Source organism: Dermacentor variabilis, chromosome 8, assembly GCF_050947875.1.
Source record: "Dermacentor variabilis isolate Ectoservices chromosome 8, ASM5094787v1, whole genome shotgun sequence".
NCBI lineage: Eukaryota > Metazoa > Arthropoda > Arachnida > Ixodida > Ixodidae > Dermacentor > Dermacentor variabilis.
In genome coordinates, this window is record NC_134575.1 from 22,972,031 (window position 1) to 22,994,916 (window position 22,886).

Here is a 22,886-nt window from a genome sequence, read left to right on the forward strand (position 1 = left end):
GAAATAGTAGGCAACTTAGCCAAACCTATCTCAGCAATGCCACGTACAGCAGGAGGCCTAAGATGTTAAAACATCAGTCTTCCTGAGGATATTTAATAGTACTTCCAAGTAGATCAAGGCCTCATCCAAACTGTTTTATAGAGAAGTAGCCAAACATTTATTCACATCTCACAAAAGTAACAGGTTGGTTGGTAAAGAGTCAATGCTATGCTTTTAAACGTGTCTGCACTATAAGTGAACCCTACAGGAGTCGTACGGTTTTCAGAAACCGAAATGGGACGTATAACACAGAGGTTCCATTCAAGATATTTCTACCCTCTCTCATGACTCATTTACACATGTGGAAACGAAACCATCGCTTCCAACAGGACGCACAAGTTGTACAGAAGTAGGAACATGTAAGCTATGGTTTGCCACTAGCCGAACGTAACTACACCCGGCACCGTGGTGCCTCACAGGCAGGACAAAACGAAGTGCTCCGGATATATAAAACATCACACGAACCGGTAAGTGCACCACACCGGATGTGGTATCCTTGAAAACGGTTGACAAACGTTGCTGAAGGTGTTGGCGAGACCAGTGTGAAGCGAATTGAATCTGCGAGTGACATGCTTCACACACTCGCGGGAGGGGTGGCCAGATTTAGAAAATGCCCACTTTAGCTACAAGCTTAACTTATTCCAAAGTACAGCAAGCACAGACAAAACTGAGCTGCTGGGGTGGGTGTCCTTGGCACAGTATCTGTTGCTAAAAAGCAAGGGATACATGGCAATTATTGGGAAATATATGCCTGAACCTCAGCCAAAAAATTAATTTCTTACAGCAAAAAAAAAAGAATAGTTATAATAAATTAAAAAATAAACACATGCGCTACTTTGTAATTCATGTGCTCTCTTTAGCATAGCAATGTAGGCAATAAACAGGTAACTATTACAGCAATTTGAAACTGTGCTAAAACATTAAAACTTGCATTGTATGTAAAGCGCAATGCATAAACAAAAACATTACAAATGTATACTACATTTCAAATATACAGTGTCTTGCGATATGTGAATGATCCCGGCAAAAAACTGCATCCTCTAAAAGTCAATGAAAAGCCATACATACATATAAAATTCATCAAGTAAACAGGAGTGTAAACATTAATAACTATCATATTAAAATAAAATAAATGCATAATACCACATTTTTTGTGTATAACAGTGCTTACACAACCTGAAAGGTTGCACTCCACATTTCACTTGGACGTAAACGTTGTCAGGGCCTGTGGGAAAATTTCTGCAGCACGCGAAGATTCAGGATTGTCCTCCGCAGCCCTCATACTTCAATCAGTATGTGTTTTCCCATAATCTCCATTACCGGTAAATAAGTCTTGCGTGCTGTGCTGGCTAGATGCTCTTTTTAAAAGAATCTACCAGCAAAACAGCCAACAAAACAAGGAAGAGCACACAGGCAATATAGCAATCGTACTCTCACAAAACTGAAACAGATGCAAAAAGGTGTGACATATTGTCAGGTGTCTTTGGGACGATTGTATTTGTGCTTGTGCCACATATTAAATTACGTATGACTGAATGTTCCCGGGCACGTAAAATATACACAATGCAATAACAACTACGCTTCTATAGGTTCACAAGTACACCGTATATGTTAAAACCTTAAACTTGAAACACAGTAGAAAGGGTGCTGCAACAGCATGTAAAAAAAGAGCCACACTCAGATAGCTAGGTGTAAGAGAGAGAAAACATTGTCCATGTTTTAAGAAGCCGTGCAGAATATGCACACAAAGAGCCAGAATATGATGACATCATCTTATTCTTTCTCAGCGTCTTTCGTGCTGCTTTTTAAAAACATGGATACACACCGGCTAGTCTATACTTGAGCTTGAAAAAAGAAAGAAATTGGGCAAGGCACACTCTTCTAGGCACTGCATATCAGCCGACAGTAAAATTAGATCTGCAGCTATTACGTAAAGCAATGGAATGAGATAGCCAGCAATCCAACACGATGTCAAGATAATTTGTCCGGTAATATTCTATCTATTAGGAGCTCATTTTCGTTTAATAAGGCCACACTCACATGAGTGAACCTCAAGAGACAGTGGGCCTGATTTTAGAGATCCTACAGATGCATTGTTTCAACTTCGCTAAGCGTGTAGGAACTGTACACTTCAAGGGACATGATGCCAAACTATATATCATTGTAATTATTTGATTAGACAAGCTTAAACAGTGCATTGCTTTCAAGCTCAATTTTCTGTTCCTCTCTTTCTTGCCTCTAAACAAAGCTTAAGAATTTAATTCCCTCAGCAAACTCCGCATATTTAAAATTAGGGGTGCAAACATATTCCAAATATCAAATGTGAATTGAATAGTTTTTGCTATTCGATTTGTGTTAAATTCGAGAATTCACTACCTGGAGTTATAGAACATTTCGCTCATGTCCAAATATAAAGAATAACAACTGTTATTGAGGACTACAGGGATAAACGTAAACATAGATGCAAGTGTGGAACATTCCGAATTATCCTATTGCAGGGCAACTACTGTTGCAGCACAAAGGCACCGGTTGCAGAGGAAGCGCACGATGCAGCTGACTTCTCCTGAATTATTTCTAGTCAGTCAATAAGGATGTCTTGTCTTTAAGCACCTTAGAAAACTGTTCCTCAATTTAGGCAAAGAAACTTATAATTTTCACAATGTCGCCATTCTTCTATTGCTTTAAAACAATGCAAAGTGCTATCGTACTTCCCTTAGCCCTTGCGACAATCGCAACCCTCTACGTGCGCTTGGTGACTGGCTGTTCCTGTGTTTCATCCAGATGTGACTGCCATTCAGCTGTTTCTCACTTTTTCCTTACTTGACTACACGTCCATTTTTGAGCAACTTTACAGTTATAAAATGATGCAAAAAGGCCTTTTTTTTCACCCCCAGACAGACTTCACACAACCTTTATGTTTCACTTTATTTATAAATGAAAATACCTTGCATTCAATATTCAAAGGTCATTCAATTTGGTTAGCAAGTTTCACTATTTGAACACCCCATTTAATATAGCTTTACCTGCAAGTAGACGCCCAACACCGTGACACCCATGTGCCAACAACTTGCAACAATCACAAATGCAATGATCAAGTCTCCTGATCAAGCGCTTGTGTGTACGTGTCTCCCTTCTTGTGGTCGTCTATTTGCACTGTTACCCATATGTTTCAATATGAACCAACTCGTCCAAAAAGAAGTATCGATAATCAGTCGTCACACATATACTTGTGTGTGATGTCTTAACAATGTATCTGTACAAACTAAACTCTACAGGAGAGCTCATATTCGGCCAACCATCAGCTGCCTGCCACTATTGTGCACATAACCCTTGGCAGCCACGATACAAGGGCTTTTCAAATGTCAATAATATGAGACATGCCATCCTGCACACTAGAGGTCATTTCAAGGCCACCGACTGCAAGTGAAAGGCACACATTAATCAGGAAGTGATCTGACAAACTTGATACAAGTTTGGAACGAACATCCTTCAACAGAAATGATACCAGTATTGTGGACAAACAACAACATGCAAATTCCTGGAAAGTATAATGCAAGCAAAGCACATACAATGGTTGTCCAACCAACTGGCTTATTTTGATCACAGGTTCAGACTAGTGAGCTTGGCTTGTCTGCCAAAGTGGAGTAGCACAACAAAAACAATGACAATCCATCCACACCAGCTATGGATTGCAAGTCACCTGGAACTGAGTTCCACAGTGCCCAAGAACCTCTAGGATGAAATCATGGAATTTCTAATGAGCACCAAAACCAATGGTTGAACCTGCCCCTCTAATTCCTCTCATATCCTGCTACATTACCAGTTGCAGCAGGAAATGACCCCCCCCCCCACCCGAAAATAATCAATTTTGCAAGCTGGGTTCTACATTAATCAGTAAGTTTCTGACTAAGTTACGTCCAAGAACACCAACAATATAAATGAGTGCTATACATCCACAACCCCCCCCCCCCATTTCAATGTCTTTTATCCACTGCTGCAACGTAACCAGCTGCAGCAGGGGACGCCGGCATAAAAGGTTGCAGTTTGGTTCCCCATTATCTGTTATGGTGATATTATGGTGTTCCCTAAACACCAGCAACATACATGCATGCACAGCCGCACCCCTCCCTAGGCGCCTTTATCCCCTGCTGCAATGTTGCCAGTTGCCGCAGCTAAAGCACTCAATGATGCAACAATGAACATGCTGCTTCCTTTTACAAGCAGGCAGTCCATTCACAGTGCGAAGAAAAATATAAATGAAAAAAAAAACAACAACACTGAAACCACTTGGAAACAGCAACCAACTTGACTTTTGTCAACAGCATCACAGAGTTGCACATAGACTTTCAATTCAAACAAAAGTAGATTCATCCCTCACATTTGCATACATTTGCATACATTTACATACATTAGCATACATGTTTAGACTCTTACTTCTGAAGTGGAAATGTTTAACTGGTCGCGAATACTTAATATAGTTTGTATTTTACAATATGGACTGTACTTATACATACTCCTTACTTCAGCTGTGGTAGGAAAAACTACAGCTACAGGTAGGCAAGACTACAGCAGTTCTAACGCTTTTTTCCCTAGGGTTGTGGGGTTTCTTGAAAACCAAGGAGGTTTCCCTGCCACATAGACATCCGTACTCTTGCAGTGCATACACATCAGCATATGCTCTGATCACAAATGTGGCCCTCAGGGAATAACACTTTTTGGGACAAACAGCAGAGCTTCAAAACAGAGCTTCAAAAGGCACACAACCTCTAAATGCAGCTGCTCACAATAAATGACAAAATGCTGCGAAATGAGCGTTTGCACATCGCACTCAAACATCCTATAGCAAGTAAAGTCACACCTCGTTATAATGAATTCGCATCCAACAGAAAAATGGCTTCGTTATATCAAATATTCCTTATAAACATACATCTGTTACACCGTGCAATGATTTTTTTCATTTGCTTCAGTATATCCAATAATTCGTTATATCCGTGGTGGTTATATCAAGGTTCGATAGTAGACCCCAGGAGCTGTTGCTGATGAATCACAAATGCTTGCGATGACCAAAAAGTTACTGTCAGCAAAAGCTATGGTGTCAATAATAACAAATAAAATGCGATAAATATACTTCAAGAGTATTTTATGAGAAGAAAGGAGGTTCACCGTGGGTCCCGATTTTTATTAATCATATCATGAGAAGCCAACAAAATAAAGACCCCAAGGAAAACATAGCATAGTTCCCCACCTGCGGAAAGTTATTTTTTCATCCACTTTCATTGCCGTTAATTTATCATTTGCTTAATTCAGTTAGTAAGTACAAGTCATTTCCCCTATGCTTTCCTTGGTGTCTTTGTTTGTTGGCTTCTCATGCTAAGAGTGTATTTTAGATATTCCAAGGCACTTCAAGCGGCAACTGCAGTGCTGGCTGGTTTAAAAGAGGTGCGTCTAAAAATGAAAGCAATTGCGCTGGGACACAACTGTTTCACCATGCTAGCAGGAGTTGTCAATTTCATACAGTGGGCATTCATTTTGTTATTTGAATGAAGCGTTGATTACATTGAAATCAGTACACAATGTAGTATTTACGCAACGGATTGCAAAGCTTGCCAGTCTAGTTAGTAACTAGCGCACAAGTGTCTACGTCGTAATTATGTCGGAATGACTGTTCTGACCTTCTTCAGTGGATGTACGTATCAATATGAAATCATACCGCACCAAAAACACAATTTAATTTGTTTCGTTGCCATCTTGGCAAGCCGATGTAGTGGCTCAACGGATACGGCATTCTGCTGTTTAGCAGAGTTCAATAGTTTGATTTTCAGCCGCAGCAGCTGCATTCCCACAGGGCAAAATACCAAAATGCTCGTGTACCAAGTCTTGAATGCATGTTAAAGAACAAAAGGGGTCAAAATTAAGCCGCACAACCTCTGCTATGGTGTCTAATAGACTCTATATTAATTTTAGACATTAAATTTCATCTATAAGTTAATCTTATCTGACAGTATGCATCCGTGTCGAACCATTAAAGTAACAGGTACTAGCTGTTCGAATGTGCTTCAAAACGAACCAGCAAATTCGATTCTGAAACATACACTTCAAGTAATTGCACAAATACATTTAATTTTTTTGTTAATATCCTTTTTAACTTATAGTGTCTGGTTGAAATGTGCAAAGCTCAGGTAGATTTCTGAAAGGCATAAGTCATAACACTGAACGTTTCTTTTCTTTCCAAATATCACTTTTTGTTTCAGTGTACTTATAGTACTGGTGCAGCGGCTGCCAGATCAGTACATCCCTCATTATCAGGAGCAAGTTGAGCAGAGGGTGACGGTCACCATGCCCATCTGTGACGTAAGTTTTCCTGCACTTCCCCCCCCCCCCATATGACCTCCATGCAAACAGCATGGACCGCACGCTCCAGGACCCTAGAACAGGTCTGGATCACGTCTCCTCTCCTTTCTCTGACAGTTGCTCCAAAACCTCTGGAGTCGTTGGTTGGCATCGGCGCTATGGTTCTCTGTGGTAGGTCTGAGGCGACTCCGCCCCAGGGCCTCGTACAAGTGCAACTGTCGTGGATTGTTGGTTCACTGCACAGTATAGCAAGAAAATAAAGTGTCACAATGACGTTGGACTTCAAATATATTCCTACATCTGCAAATAAATGTCACATGAAAGCACAGTAGCGAAACTATTTACAGAGTGTATTTACAAGGGTAGCAGGCACTGGCCAACATGGAAGCTAGCCAACATCAAGTCAGGCACGTCATCGTAATCAGATCAGCAGTGGCCGCTTATCGGCACATCCCACTAAATCCACGGGTCAACACCATCGCCTTCTAGTAGCATGTGGCAATATGCTCTCCTCCACGAGGCCTGTGGAAGCTAGGCAGGTGTAGATGTGAGGATAAGTGCCAAGAGCAAAGTGTGCGTGTGAGTGTATTTGAAAGCACAAAGAAATACTGTTGTAAGTCTGATTTGCCAGCACTTTCTGAACTAGCTAAGAATAAGCTGATCTTTGGTGATCACTTTGCATGAGTTCACTTCGCACTTCCGAGAACAACAGTACATGCTTCCTGCAGGAGCATTCTGGGCTCGTTCTGTGCTATCACAAAAATCACGTGATCCACTTCGTGCAAATAACAGTGTGGATTCAGCAAGTGTATTGAGCTTGTATTGGCTTTAAATGCATGGCACGCATGTGAATCCTTCTCTGCTCTTGGCATGCAGTCCAAGCCTGTTTAAGGATCCCTTAATTATGAGACAAGACGCACAGTTCTACAGAGCAAAGGGGGAGGTTCAGCAGATGATCATCTTGCTGATTGTCTGGAGATTACGTCAAATCGGTACAGTAACTTGGGTGCAAGTAGCATTTTGTGTCCCCGCTACAGCCAATTGCGCAATACATTGTCAGTGCTCAGAGGAGGCACTGGTTAATAGATGTATCAAGTGTACAGTATTCAGCACCAACCAGGCAACCAGTTTTCCTCAGTGCTGCACTGAATGCTAAAAACACATGAAAAAAGAAGGCTTGTGATAGGAAGTGGTTACAACCATATTGGGGGAAAAGAAGGTGGCAGGAAGGGCTCTGGGGATAATGCGGAAACCGGTACAAAGATAAGAGAGGGTGCCCACCGGAGTTTAGAAAAATGAGGGGAAAAAAATGCCCAGCACCAATGTTCTGACCACGCAACTTGTTTCTGTCTGGGCTAGTAATCGCCATTCTTGGTGGAATTCAATGAAGCTCCTCTCTCTCCCCAAGGTGATGGGAGCTCAATGGTTAGTGTGGGTTGGATGCTAGGAAAGAGAAGAAGTGAAAACAGGAGCTACAGGTACGAGAACTCCCCACTTCTTAGCAGTTCTACTAACAGCCTCACCTCCAGGAAGCATTCCTCATGCCACTGTTCCACTAAAACCTTGCACATCCTCTCCTGACATACATCCACATTACACAACCTACCCAGGCGCTCTCGCTCGCTCTGTTGCCTTGACAAAGTCCACCTGTTCAAATGTTGGCATTGGACTGAGGTATTCTCCTCTCTTTCTTCTCAAAGTTCCTTCCATACAAATTTCGATCCCGAAATGGTGCCCAGCCACCCTCATTCTCGATTAAATGGAAGGCTGCCTGGCCCTGCCAATCACCTGGAATCTCTCTCTCAATGGCTGGAAAAGCTCTGTCTAACCCAGCATTCACCTGCACGCCTGTACCTGAGTCACGCGATAGTGCCGTAAGATCTCCTGACCAGATGCAGTTCCTCTCGGCTGGCGGCGACAGGGTGGCGAATGCTGGAAGCTGTTGGCGACATGTTAGACTCGGCCTCCGCATCGTTGTCGGTGGCACCCAGTAGGGCTTGCAAGAGGGCGCTGCGTAGGCGGTCAGCAAACGTCTTCTCCACCAGGTCATCCGTACGCGGTTCGTTGAAATCGAAGTCGGCAACCTAGATGTGGACAACAGAAAGATCGGAGTGGCAAAGATGGTGCACCAAGATTTCTATGGGAAGATTAAAAGTTGTCACTAATCGCTCTTTTGGAAGTGGCTTTGCAGTTGCTCCACTGCAGAAAACCAGTTCTCATCAGCAGATGAAATCACAACTGGGAGGCTGAATATTTGGTCCCAGTGTTGTTCACTTGCCAAACTCACACCAATGACAAGACTGCTTGATATCCCACATTTCAAGCATACTTTCATTTGCCCAAGAACATGCAAATTGTATCCTATACATGTGAACTAATTTGAACATTTACATACTCACAGTTTTGTGAATAATTTAGTCTTGCTTCCTTTCTATCCCATTTCGCTTCAACGTCTACTGAGTTTATCACTCTTAACACTATCTCTCATCCACTCCTCATCCTACTATCTGCTGTTCAGGTAGCAGCTTAAAATCTACACAGTTTGAGTCACTGGCACGAAGCAGGCTGTTGCTTTTCATATTCATTTTATAAACAAACCATCTACTTAATAAATGCTACATCTAGAACTACTACATTCATTACATTGGTTCACTTATAGCATCAAATGCCTATAAGCATAACAACAAAGCAAACTACATATACTGTCATGTAGTAGCGACGGTCAAGGACACAGCAGAAAAAACTGTGAATGAAAAATAGAACTCTTTACTGGGCAAACCTGTGCCCATGAAAAACAGGCTATACTCAAGGTACAACAATAGCAGTGAACACAGTCGGTGACCATTGAAAATACGATCTGTGGATCAAGCGCATTGGCTTTTATACACGAGTATTCAAAGGTTCCAGAGTAATCGCTGGTACCCACATGTCTTCCTGAAAGTACTACACTACACAATTCGTGCTGTGCATACAATCAGATTACACAAGCTTTGGTGACAATAGACAACGGATAGAAATATCGGTATAATTCAAGAAACTTTCAATACATGGAGGCACGTCCCGCACTGAGCGATGACGTTTAGCACTTGTTAGCTGGTGAAAAGCGGTCAACCAAGAGAGATAAACAAGTACCCATGTCAACATACACACACAGCCCAGTCAGCTTCCTATACTGCCAGACCTACACCTAATAAGACCTATCCCACAGGTACACAATAACATGCCTCCATGTGTCGAAGTAGATGCTAGCATCATCTATCGTATCCGCAGTCACTGTGGAAGACTGATTTATTTCAAATTGCTGCTTCTCATTTTCCTAGTGAGAAATGGTTTGCTAGGCCCAGCCATATAATAATTTCCACAAGACTACAAGCCCGTATGCAAGATGAAAATAGATATACTAAAACAACAAACTATGCCCAATCAATACAGGATTCTTGGAGAGCACTGTTTAGCAAACTCCTGGCGTTCTGCTTTTTTTTTTCGATAGCTGGTTTTTACAGAACTACTCAGATTTCACGCATCTGTAACATTAGGAACAAAAGTTTATGGGCCACCATGACAAAGCGCCCAGTCTTTTCACAAAACTGGAAACTTCGAAGCGCTCTACTGCAATGTGCTCCCCACTTTATCTTGGCCAGATGGTTCATCCAAAATTTTAGTTCTTTCTCAGACCTTTCATTCCTGAAACATTTGTTGCTCCCATGAGGATGTACAAAGGCTCACACACCACACGAGCACAATGGACGAAGCCTTGGAATCAGTGTGAAACAGACATGGCGTGGCATAAACCCGGGTTGACTCGGCATAAACGTTTGTTGACCAATGAAACACCATCTGACATTCCGTTACACTCTCACAACTGCAAGTGTACTCCAAAATTTGCAGACAATGTAGTTCTGCTCAGACATAAGGACAAAGAAGTGCACCCTGTGACTGAGGTTATTTGCATATATATCAGTAATAACTGTAGCATGTTCATAAGTCAGCCTCCAAATATCTTGCCCAAAGGGGGAGTGTCGTGCATAAACAGTTGTCTTTTGTGAATGCATGCCCATCCATGTAAATCAGTACCAGACTAGTATACTCAGCTTTCTGTCCTTCTCCTAAGCCAAGCTACTCCTAAGCCAGAGCTGTGCCATTTACAATGCCAGAAAAATCCTGCACACCCACCTCGATGCGCAGCTGGTTCCTAGTGTGCATGTGGTAGGCAAGGCCCAAGGCCACAATCACCAGGGCAAACACTGAGCACACAATGGGCACCACGATGGTAGACAGCTGCTGCTGCTGGGACACTGCGTCGCAGGAATGCAGAAGGTCACGTCACAGCGACTATGTGCGCAAGGTGGCTCAGAAGTCAGATGCTTTAAAAGCTACGATGTTGTAAACAAAGTCCCTGTAATGACTGGAACTCAGCCCAACACAGTGTCACAGGTCTTTCTGTTTCGTGCAGTCACTGCTGTCAGAAAGTTATCTCAATCTATAAAGCATACAGGATAGCAAAACAAAGAGGTACAGCATGTGTTAGCATCTCCACCAAATCATTTGGATAAATAAGTAATATCTTTACATGTCAGCCCACGTGCACAGCTAGGTAATCGGTTCTTTACATGAGATTGCATGCGATCACCTTGTCCACATTTCCTTCCGCATTTTCGAGTGTACTTGCATTCCATGCGCAACATGTAATATATGTCAGTTGAAGATCAGCACTTTGTCGTCAAGTTGTTGCTTTGTGCCATTCTTAAACGCTGTTTCGGCTCCGATATGCACCATTTAACCTCTATCAATTAGGTCACTGCAATGATGTCACTGCAATCCGAGTTACGCTGTCCCACCAGTTGTGCGCCCAATAGTATGCAACTCATATCCACCAATCATGGCAGTTTTTTTCTAGAAAGACAAACCAGTCAAATCTGAATGTCAAAGCACAGACTGATGTTTGTGGGAGATTTAAAGGGCCCAAGTTTGCCTAAACAATTGCTTGCAGGCTAGTTCACATTTATGCCTGCCTTACTGCTTCCCTGCGCTGTCTGAACACTGTGAAACCCTAGTAAATGTAGTTTCATTCACCCCCCCCCCCCCCCACCCTTTTCCAAATGTACAGAGTTGCAAAGTAGATTCCTAATAATAAGCAAATTATGTCAGCAGTTGATGACAAGTATTACAAGATGTTTTTAAAGCGACAACTACCGTATTTACTCGAATCTAATGCACACTTTTTTCCCGATGAAATGGGCCCAAAAATTGCGTGCGCATTAGAATCGAGTTCAACCCTGAATCTGCATTACCATATCACCATCAGCATTTCAATACGGCCACATCGTACGTATTTCGAGCATAGCTGCTGTAGCTTCTCCGTGCGCTGTAATACGTGTGCTTAGGTTAGTCCACAACCGTCTTCCTGTTTTCTGCGTTTGCTCTATCAGCATGGAAGTGCCGACTGCGAAGACATAACGATGCCGCAATTAAAAGCAAGGCGATTACGTGTGGGGAGACAGACGAAAATGGGGCCAAATCACGGGCATATGGAGTTCCCGAAATTTACGGGAATGGCGCAAACAGGAGAGGCGTTCTACTTCGGCGGTAGCTGCGTACGGTGTGGCCACGCAGCCCCTATCTCGAAAGCGATCTGCGATGGAGACAAGAGCCTATGCATCTAGGAACACCGCGCTGTGTACTCGTCGCTTATATTGCATTGAAGCAAGAGGCCGCACAACGGTCAATTCACTCGCTTCTGCTACCGTACTTCCTCACTCCAGCATTTTGATAAAGAGTTTCCGCGGTCGTTGAGTGAAACGTGTCGATGTTTGCTTGCGTGCGTGTGATACAGTGCTTGTTAATTTAGTTAGTAAGCAAATGTTTAAACGTATACATGGCCGATAAATCTACTATCCTTAGCTTTCGTATAGCTGTCCACTAATTTGTGATCGCAACTGATGCTTTGCCTTTCGGGCAGAACTGCAACTTTTTTTTATTTATCGCAACTTTAGTGTATCGGGAGTAAATCTGATTTTCCAAATGAGAGAAAGTCGTACTTCTGTATGAAACAATGAGGCGTGGTATTGTAAAGGTAGGTCATGGCAAACAGATGGGCATTACTATTGAGGGCTTTTTCCTTTTTTCCTTTTTCTGGTCACAGAAAATGGGTGCGTGTTACAATCCAGAGCACGTTAGAATCTAGTAAATCCGGCACTCTAAACAATGTGCAACCAGACGTTATCCAAGGTTTTTTTCGAGGCGAAACCCTTCTTCAACAAGCTGTGTGTGCCATGCAGGTATGAGGATTACCGAAATGCAGCACAAATGGCACGACAATACAGCGGTAGTGCATTGGAACATCCCCCGGAGAGAGAGACAGAAAAAGGGCGAAAGGGCGAAAAAGGGCAATGGCATCAGCTAAATCCGTGGCTATGACCACTTCATTAACCTCCAAGAGAATGATGATGATAATGATGATGTGTTTCAGATTTGGCTTTGTTTTTCTACTAGGGTAGTATCAACGGAAGAAGACATTCATTAGAGACATTTAGCGTGTCCGCTATTCTGGCAAACCGGGGCGGTTTGGGCGGATTACCGGATGGTCTGGGGTGTAAACGTGAGCGGCCAGATTGATGGCACCAGCTGGTGGTGCAAATCTCAACCACCTAAACACCAGAGCCAATTACTATATCCTTCTTAGCTGGGGTGTAAGCTTTCGACAGCGGCATAATTGTGAACACAATTACGCCGCTGCCGAAAATTTGCAGCAGCAGCGAAGCAGAATAAAGTAGGTTACTGCAATTTTAGCTCTGTGTCTGATTGAGCTCTACAACACCAGGCGGCTGCACCGCTCCGGCCACTCATGTTTACGCCCCCGACCATCCGGTAATCCGCCCAAACCACCCCGGTTTGCCGGAATAGCGGATACGCTAAAAGTCTCTATTTTTATGCTTGAGGTGGCACAATTTTAAGCAACAATTCTGTTTTGGAGCAAGCTGGCGCAAAGGATTTCTCTTGGCGCAGTTGTTCCACTACTGTGACCACCTAAGAGTGCAGCGGCAGACGCAACACTGACCAACTCAGATAGAATTTGTATATATGCGCTAGACAATTATAAATTATGTCTGCTCACTTCCGTGAGATCACAAGGAAGAGAGCTTCTTTCACTATCAGCATCAGCATCACTCAGGCACCTTGGTGTGGAGTGCGGAGGCATACAGTTCAGGGTGCGATTATGTAGCCGAAGCTTACACTGAATGTTTAGGTTGTCACCGAGTATAGTGGGGGACATTGAAGTTCAACATTTACTGCCCCTCTGCAACGTTCAGTACAGAACAAAGACAGTGCAAGCACTCGTTCATCACCTAGGTATGTTTTATTGGCTGAGAAGGCAAAACCGCTCTCCAGTAAGACTAGGCCACATAAATAATAAGGAACAACAAAGGCCCCGTGAGCAATGCTGGGAGGTTATGCAAACGTTCGAAAGGACAATGGGAACCAAAGAAAGAAATATATATATTCGAAATGTAGGCGCACTCACACACACAGTACACTTTGTCGTCAAGATGTATCACAAGTGTTCCTAGGAGCACCTCCTGCATAGGACTGCATCAAAATATTTGCATGCACTGTACCCTACTACAGTCTCATTCAGCAGTTAAGCTGATCGCTTCACTCATTACTAAAAAGCACTTCCTTGCAATAGCACAGGAACATCACACTACTCACGATGGTCACACAGAGTGTCTAAAACAGCTCGCAGTCTCAAAGTTCAGCTCAGCCCAACAAGTAGCCGGCCTCTCTTAGTAAGATCAAAGTATAGGGCTTTAGGCTGAGGCATGTGTCCATTAAAGGAAAGCACTTTAGGGTTAAATCGATCTAAGTAAAATCTTCAAGAAGGCCCCCAAGATTTTGTCATGATAAAGCACGGTGCAAATGGAGTAATCAATGCAGTTAAACACTGCTCTCAAATTGACAGGCATTCAACCTACTGGTAATAACGAGGAAATCTGCGAGAGCATTTGGGTTAACCACTATGTTACACAACCACACATCACATCAGCTCTACGGCTATGCAGAGTGAAGGAAGCTTCCCATTTTCTGGCAAGGTAAGCATCAATGCTCTTACACAGTAGAACATTGAAAAGTATTAACCTGTCCATAAATTCAATACAGTAACACTCGAACACAAGAGACGTCGATAGCAGCAGCATCATTGGTAGTTACATCTTGTGATGCTTTCTTCAACCACAACGCATTAGAAATACTTTTGCGTTGCATCACTATTTTTGCAGAAGGGGAAGAAAGAAAAATAAACCCACTACACGCCAATGTTTGTTACTGCCAACACCTCTGCATCAGCTGATAGGTAGAATATGATCGTCGCCATTGTAGTTCAGTGTGCCCTAGTTCACATCAGTGTAACAAGAGAGCACCACCAGTGGTGCTTTCAGAGACATGGGCCATATTGCAAGGTAGAGCAGAGAAAGCTATAATGATAGCTTTCGAAGTGGTAATACCTAAGTAGCTCTCATTCGCTAGGCGATTATTTGTCACCACCTGTATTTAATGAGGATGCCAGTAATCATCATCATAATCACGGACTTCTGTGTCTCCTGTTTCCAGTATTCCATAAACTGCAATATTACTGATTAAAGAAGGGGATAAGACATCTTCTGAGATGTTCTGTTCGAAGTGATGACTATTGATCAAAGAATATCTTTTTCCAACGCACCCCTCATAAGACGGCTATTAGCAGCACATGGGTGTTATTATTTAATGTCAAAATTTCCATGAGCCTGAGCTCAGCTGTTACAGTGGCAAACGGTTTGCTTGTTTAATACAGAGCAATGACCACAGATAGAGTAAATCAGTGTACACTGCTCAAAACTGCAAATGACAATGCAGAGACGTGCTGTTCATAATATTACCCTACAGGTTCCTATTATCAACCACGCAACTGAACATACGTGTCATGCTGGGCAACCTTCTTCAAACCAGGCAAGGTTGTCGAGCAAGGTATGCGAACTGGCTAGTTAGTGTTGACCCATGATGTTCGACAGCGCAAACTTAGACAAAGGAGGGCGAAAGAGGCAACAAACGAAGACAAGCACTGACTTCCAAGTGATTTTAATTTCTGACAAGCGCAAACATATAAGCGTGCAAGCGATTTCATACTAACCTTTGCCCATATATAATGACAAAACACAAACGCTCGACTGCAGTCATTATTAAGGAGTGGGTGTAGCTTTTCTTGTGCATGCCAAATATGATAGCTCCTTGGTTGGCAGTGTATTGAAGGTTTGCTTACTGAATTTTTCTCTTCAATTGCCACTGGTTCTATCATAAGTCTGGTATGATTATGTGCATGCCTAGCAATAACTGTGCTGTCATAGAAGAAAAGGGTACAACTGCACTCTGGACAAGGTTGCACCCCTCTCTTCAATGACACCACAGTTATTGCTAGGCACGCACATGCTCAGACCAGACTTATAATAAAAGCAGTGGCAATCGAAGAGAAAAATGCAGTAAGAAAACCTTCAATAGACTTGCCAACCAAGGAGCTATCATATATGATATGCTCAAGAAAAGTTGCACCCGCTCCTTAACAATGACTGTAGTCGAGCGTTTGTGTTTTGTCACTGATATAGGCAAAGGTCAGTGTGAAATCACTCGTGCATGTGCACACCGCTTATATGTTTGCTCTTTTCAGAAATTAGCATCCGCTGGATGTCAGCACTTGTCTCCGTTTGATGCCTCTTTCACCCTCCTTTGTCCAAGTTCGTGCTGTCAGACATCAGTGTTCTGGAACCATGAAAATCAAGACGACAACCTGAAACCTTTTACAACCGCACACTGCATGTGAGGGAAGGTGTTTCTAGACAGTGGCAAGAACAAGTGGTGATGCTTTGAAGACACATCAGGCCATCTTCACTTTCACTCATGTTTCAAGCAATACACTTTAGTACAGAGAGCTCTTTGAGCACAAAAGAAATTTTGCACTACACGAGTGATGTAAATGCCAAATCTCGTTGCAATCACATTTCTGTATCGCAGCATTTCAGCAGGTTGTTGCTTTCAGCCATGAAATGCTTGAGCTAGCATAGACAGGTTCACATGGAGCAGTGAACTACGTTTCCCAAGGTCATGTTGGTGACAAAAACTTGACAAGCAAGCTTGAAAACACAATCAAGATTTTTGTTAAAACAGTGTTTTTCACTTTTAGCAGGCCTGCTCATTCCTCACCCATGTATACATGCTGCTAGCCAAAGAACTTAACAATGGAACTAGCCATCTTCGCTAATGAGCATAGGAATGTCAACGCACTAAGTCTTGCGGCAACTTCATATTGTGTACGTCGATGTGAAATACAACACGCTGCAAGTACCAGCTTACTTTTACTGCACTGGAGTCTTACACAGTTTCCCAACGCAGTGGTTTCTCTTAAGTCAGGTTAAGTGCCACAGCACCTGCCATGATAGCATGTGCAAAATTAGGCAAGAATAGAATGCACTCTCACCAGGTTGGGCTATCACATGAATGTGCACCATCACCAGAATGCATGAGCCAAAACAGAGTGTGGTAAATATGAAGGGAAGCACAGCACCCAGCTGTGAAACACTGCCATGTCACCAAATATATATGTTGGTGTTGATACGCTGTGACAAGTTCAAAACGCGCGGAGCATCACAACACTCAGTTGCGATGTCTAGCCTAATTTCAGGACTTTTCTCTCCTTCCCAAATCACTGCTCAAGCTGCCTCCAGAAGGTACTGTCAGCACGCTAGTCAGAACAGAAGACCAGAGGAATTCCACGGCCCTTGCATATAGCACTCCCTTATCTGATGCATCGTTATAGCACAAATGAAAGCAACGAGTTTTTCTGGAATCACCATTGCATCCAATCATCCTCCACAGTAAGAAGCGTGCTCTCACCAAATGTACTCCAAGAGCAATGCACCACAACAGCAGATGCAGCAATTGACAAGCATAAAAATGTCCAGCAATGACTCCCACATCGTGATAGCCCAATCATTGTAACAACCGTTTTGCACCTTCTATACCGTTATACCATTCCAGCCACCTTAGAGGATGTCAACTGTGCCCTACAGTACATAGATTACACAAAAATTTAGTAAGCATGTGCAAGAATGATCACTTACTGCATTACAAGGGTCTGATTGCATGCGATCCAATTTGCTGCAACCTCCAGTGCTCGGGATCATAAATTCGTTAATAACACACGAACAGCAGAGTGCCAAGAAACTTGCACTTGTTCAACAACGCCATGCTACGCCCTAGGAACAACGATAAGGCTGAAGCTAGAACCAATCATTTTTGCAGTACGTAAGGTTAGCTGAGGTTTTCTGAAAAGGCTTGAGTGGCAACTGTTTATAATGTATTTGCTTCTTGGGTAAAGGGGGGGTAAAAGCATTCTCCAAAACTGAAGCTTAGAAATAACTGAAGTGTTGCTTCGGATAATAATGTTGCTGAAGCGTTGCTTCGGATAATAAACATAATTACTCCGTGCCCCCAGAAAAGGAATAAAAAGCCATGAAACTACTGTTTGCAATCAGGAACTGTTAATTGTCTTCACTGCAGTGTAATCTGCCCATGACAACGCACCACAATACGTCATCTTCCACACAAGGCCTAACAAACTGAAGACACATTATAAGCCCAAAACAAGTTTAACTCAGCTTCTGCTCACAGTGCTTTGAAACTGATAAGATGATTATTTGTCTGCTGCCACAGAGTTGCCAATGGTACACCGAGATCAGGTATGTGAAACGAAGAGCGCTTCTGGATTCCAACCCAGCAAGAGCGAGGTTTGTGATGGACGACATGGGTCTCTATCAGATCCACGTTGAATTTGGTTAATCTCAATACCTACTGCATGATACTGCATCACATCCCCGCACTCAAGGCGTCGGAGGTCTTGGAACTTCACAGCAAACCGCGACAGGCACAACAGCTATAGCAACTGTCGATAACGGGCAGCTGTGCTTCTACACTTTTGCTTCCTTAAGGCATTCAATATTTCCAGCAAGCCCTAACTTAATGGGCGGTCACCAGCACTGACAGCCTGAAGCTGTCCCTTTCCTCTTGCGACCAATGCATAAAAACAAGTCACTAAAACTGACTGCCAATGTCCATAAACACACCGACCATTCATCCATTCACAGCAAAACCTGCTGCCCTAAGAGACAGCGGCAAAACTGACAACCATCTCAACACATTGCTCTTGTCTTCTGCAGCTAAGCACCGCCACACTCATTATCTCTCGGCTCTGCTCGCCGTCCAATCAGAATTGTCCACAACACTCTTTTCAGTGGAAGCAGATGGCGCCACAGGGTCCATTCCGTTGCTGGGACTTCTCGGCAGCGGGCTTTCGGGAGACTTTGTGTTGTCCCGGTAGCGGTGGTCATTCTCGGACGCCGTCAGACCGTCTCCCTCGCCGGTGCTGTCGACGTCGTGGGGCTGCTTGCTCCAGGATGGGAATGCGTCCCTCCATGCGCCGAGCAGGTGCTCCCAGAAGGTTTTCTCTGTGAGTTCCAAGTTGGGTCGCTGAAAGTCAAAGTCGGCAACCTCGACATGGAGCCGGTTGCGCGTGTGGATGTGGTACGCTAAGCCCGTGACCAGGATGACGAACGCCAGGAGTGAGCACACGATTGGCAGGATGATGGTGGACAGCAGGCTGCTCCGAGGGACTGCGACAGTGCGAGAGAAAAGGCGAGAGGCGGACAGGGTCCAGCCAACCGATGGTTCTCTCTGCAGGCACTTCCATTGCTGCGACTCCGCAATGGAGAGCAGACAAACGGTGAGAAAGTAGCATGGAGAGCAAAAAACGAGAGGCAAGTTGACACGAATAAGGCGTGAGGAAGCGTAAGGAACCATCACCAATACCGGCCACTACATGTGGCAAACAACAATGTTCACAGCAAACAGAAGGAAGCAGCAGACGACGCAAAGGGATGCAAGCATGCTCCCAGATTCTGTCATTATCAAGCCAAGACAGAACCCAGTTTCAAAGTAGGCAATGAGAGTGGATTGGAACTTACCCATGCAGCTGAGGAGATGCAGCAGACTGACAAAACACAAGCGCAATGAAAAAGCAGAGGCGGCTTGCTACTCCTACCTCATTCAAGCTGACCGAGAAGCCAGATTTAGGCAAAAACATAATGGCAAAATGAAGCCTATTGCATGGCTAATTAAACTAGCTGTTCAGTAAATAAAATAAGACTCAAAGAGATGATGGTGCTGTTTTGGATAATCCAGGAGGCTGACAATATAGAAGGCCTTACCCAATATTTTTCCAGTAAGACATTGCCCAGAGTGACGGTACACTAATGTGAAATGAACTATTTCAATGCAGAGAATGCAAGCACCAACACCGAGCACTACAAACACTCAAAGGCCATTGCCAAGTATGGAAAGCAACAGCTACAAAGCACGCTTACAAAGGGGAGAAATCAATAGCACCGAGCAAAGCCAGAACTGCTTTAGCGAAACCATAACTGAACCAGAGAAACAAAATTCGCCAGCCACCAAACCAAGCAAAGCAGGAACAAATCAAGAACGATTCAACAAGCAAGCATGCATAGCTGCAAAGTCAAAATCAAAAGCCCGTAGTCAGCAGTGCTACGAGTTCTACGATTCAGTAAGGCCAGCCACTACAAGGTGTGCTCATTGGGATGTCATGAAACTGTGCTGTTAATAAAAGCATGTACAAACATTCGGGTTTCAAGCAAGCTCTAAGAAGTCACAAGGAAGCAGGAGTTCACAAATTTAATATTGGGTCAAGTGCTGACCTAAGCCTACAAAATGATACACGAAAGAACAAATGCCCTTCGAACTTTACTTGCTGCATGCAAACCATGTCATGCCTATTTCGCAGTAATCAGGCGTGACTTCCTACATTCACATGACTGCACATGCGTATGTACACACACGCTTGAAGCTGAAATGGTACGCGGCAACTTTCTAGCAGGGGTGGTTGCGTAGTGAAATTTCCTAATTGAATACAAATATTCAAGAAAAATTACCTTGAAACACTGAACCGAACATGAAATATTTTTTTTTCATTCCTACACAAAATGAAACAATGTTTGTGTGGTGTCCATTTGGCAAGAAATTGAACTTATTAACATTATTTCATAAACGGAAGTAATGCCATTAGCAACTGTATGCCCAGTCGCCGGAGAAGCTTGTAAATGTGGAACAGGTGCCTTCAGTTATCTGTTATCAGTTACCAGATGCAACACAGGGAGAACATGTTATCAAAGGAACACATCACAGTGTTGCATTCATTCGAGGAGACAAGTGCAACACTACAGCAGTGCACACTGCTTAAAATGGGATGCAAACATGTAGAAACTGGTTAAACAATAAAATGGTTTGCAGCAATAAAGACAACAAATTGGTATACAGGTTGCTTAAAAGCAGGGCATTCTTACTGCATGACTGGACTCTAATTAGTCAAAGTTTTCTGCCTCGTGCATTCTCTCGGGAACTAGAGCCCCTCACCACAACTTTTGCTTGCTTGCAGCATAATCACTCAGTATGGGCCTTACCTGCGTTAACCTTTTTCCCTTTAGTCTCCAATAAGCATCGTATTCCCTGGTTCCAAACAGAAATAAATGTTTGAGAATTTCAAATATGGTAAATTATCGATTTGAATACGAATCAAATACCAGGGTCTATATTCCACTATCATTTGTAACCTTGAATATTTGCAAATCCCTAGTTCCTAGTTCCCTACGTCCCCGGCAGAGAAAATGTGGCACTGAAGCAGGTTGACGCTTAAACCACTGTGATCTCAGCTGAGACAATGGCTATACACTTGCAACAGCAAAATTCATTGCGCTTTTCTTTTTGTAATTGCAGATGTTTGTGTTGAACGACAAAATTATTCAACATAAAGTTCTATTGCAGAAATCATACATCACAATATGGAAAACACGGGGAATGCAGGAGATGGAAATTCAAGACGATGAGCAACACGTGAACAAGGTGAATGCAGGAGCCAACGTTTCGACAAGTGGAGTTGTCTTCTTCAAGGCTTCTTGAAGACAAGTCCACTTGTCGAAACGTTGGCTCCTGCATTCACCTTGTTCACGTTTTGCTCACTATCACAATTAATAGCAACTTGCTCTCCACCCCCTCCCAATAACTTTCTTTCACGTAGTTACAGCAGTCCATTGTGATTTACAATGTGCCACCAATTTTCAAGAATGCTTTTTATTGCGGGACTAAGTATGCCAATGACAGACGCAGTTTTCCAATGCAAACAGCTCAGCACTTCATAATCTGCATCGGAAATACACTACGATATTGGTTTGTTGTCCATTCTACAACTCAATACTTGGTCTGGAGGCTCTTGGTAAGGCTCTTGGAATTGTAGTACTCACCTGAGCCTGACAAGAAGGTGCTGTTCCGTGTTTTGTTGTGACAGGGACGATTTGTTTTACAAAGTTCTGAGCACCATGCTGACGACTGGCCTTGAAATGGCAAGTCTGCATTCACCAAGTTGTGACTGACAGGGTTACAGAAGCTTCACTATGGACATCTATAAGCAATCCCTACTACTAATGCCATTCAGAACTATCATAACTGTACTGAAACCACACCAGTGCTTTTCTTCTTGGATGGCGTGTAGGACGGTTGCACAAAACCATGTTGAGGTTTAGCAACACTGAGGCTTGCTTTCGCTTTTAGTCCTTCGCAAAGTGGAATGAATAAAAGATAAACAAGACAAACTACAATCGCAAAGCCCATGTGCTCACCGTCGTAGATGTGCACCTCAATGTTCTTGATGTACGGCTTCTGCTGGACAATGTTGCTCACGAGGATGGCAATAAAGTGCGAGCCGTCCTGCGGGAAGTAGTGCACCAGCGGGAACTGGCACTGGTTGGTCGAAATCGGCTCATCGCAGGTCAGGTTTGCTGTCGAGTTGCTGGTCGCATTGCCCGGCAGATACTTCCAGCAGTAGTTGTAGGGGGCACTGTCAAGAAAAGTTCAAGGCTTTGAAAGTTAGGTGGAGACACTGAAGTGTAGAAAATGGTACAATATAGTGACAGAGCTTTCAAATAGGAAAGTTGAAGTTGAGATCGCATAGGCAAAAGACCGGATAGTCAAAGATATAGTCAAACCTGATTAAATAAAGCAGGCTAGGTGACTGTCATTGTCCCCTTTCAACGGGGAAGCCAATAAATACCATCACCCTCAAGGTAGTTATAAGGGTTATCCCCATTGAAGAGAATAACTTCTGCATAGCGTGTACAATGGCAAAGAAACCATTGAACATGCTCTGTTCCAATGCCATGGAAGTAATGTGGAGGTAAGTGCCATCATAGCTAGCATGTCTAAGTTTTTATTTCAATGACTCCGTTACTCCAAACCATAGATCCTAAGAAGAGTGAAAAGACACAGCAGAAAGATAAAAATAACGAGCTTGGTAGCAGCTTCCTGAACCTTTAATTCGCAAAGGATTCTTGTACCGTCCACTAATCCGC

General features: G+C 43.3%; 1 protein-coding gene across 4 annotated transcripts in view; it reads right to left on the reverse strand.

Moving 5' to 3' along the window:
* Nucleotides 1-2,947: 2,947 nt before the first annotated feature.
* Nucleotides 2,948-22,886, reverse strand: part of LOC142589813 (transmembrane protein 130) — a 42,270-nt gene continuing 22,331 nt past the window's right edge. The window contains exons 6-9 of one of the 4 annotated variants that reach the window (XM_075701391.1): nt 22,158-22,375; nt 10,564-10,685; nt 8,280-8,474; nt 2,948-6,626 (exon numbers count right to left, since the gene is read on the reverse strand). In XM_075701391.1, the coding sequence (XP_075557506.1) occupies nt 6,624-6,626; nt 8,280-8,474; nt 10,564-10,685; nt 22,158-22,375 (538 nt within the window). In that variant the 3' untranslated portion in view covers nt 2,948-6,623. Of the gene's footprint in view, nt 6,627-8,244; nt 8,475-10,563; nt 10,686-15,725; nt 19,083-22,157; nt 22,376-22,886 lie in introns of those variants that run through there. The other 3 variants (XM_075701390.1, XM_075701392.1, XM_075701389.1) reach the window with 3 other exon arrangements.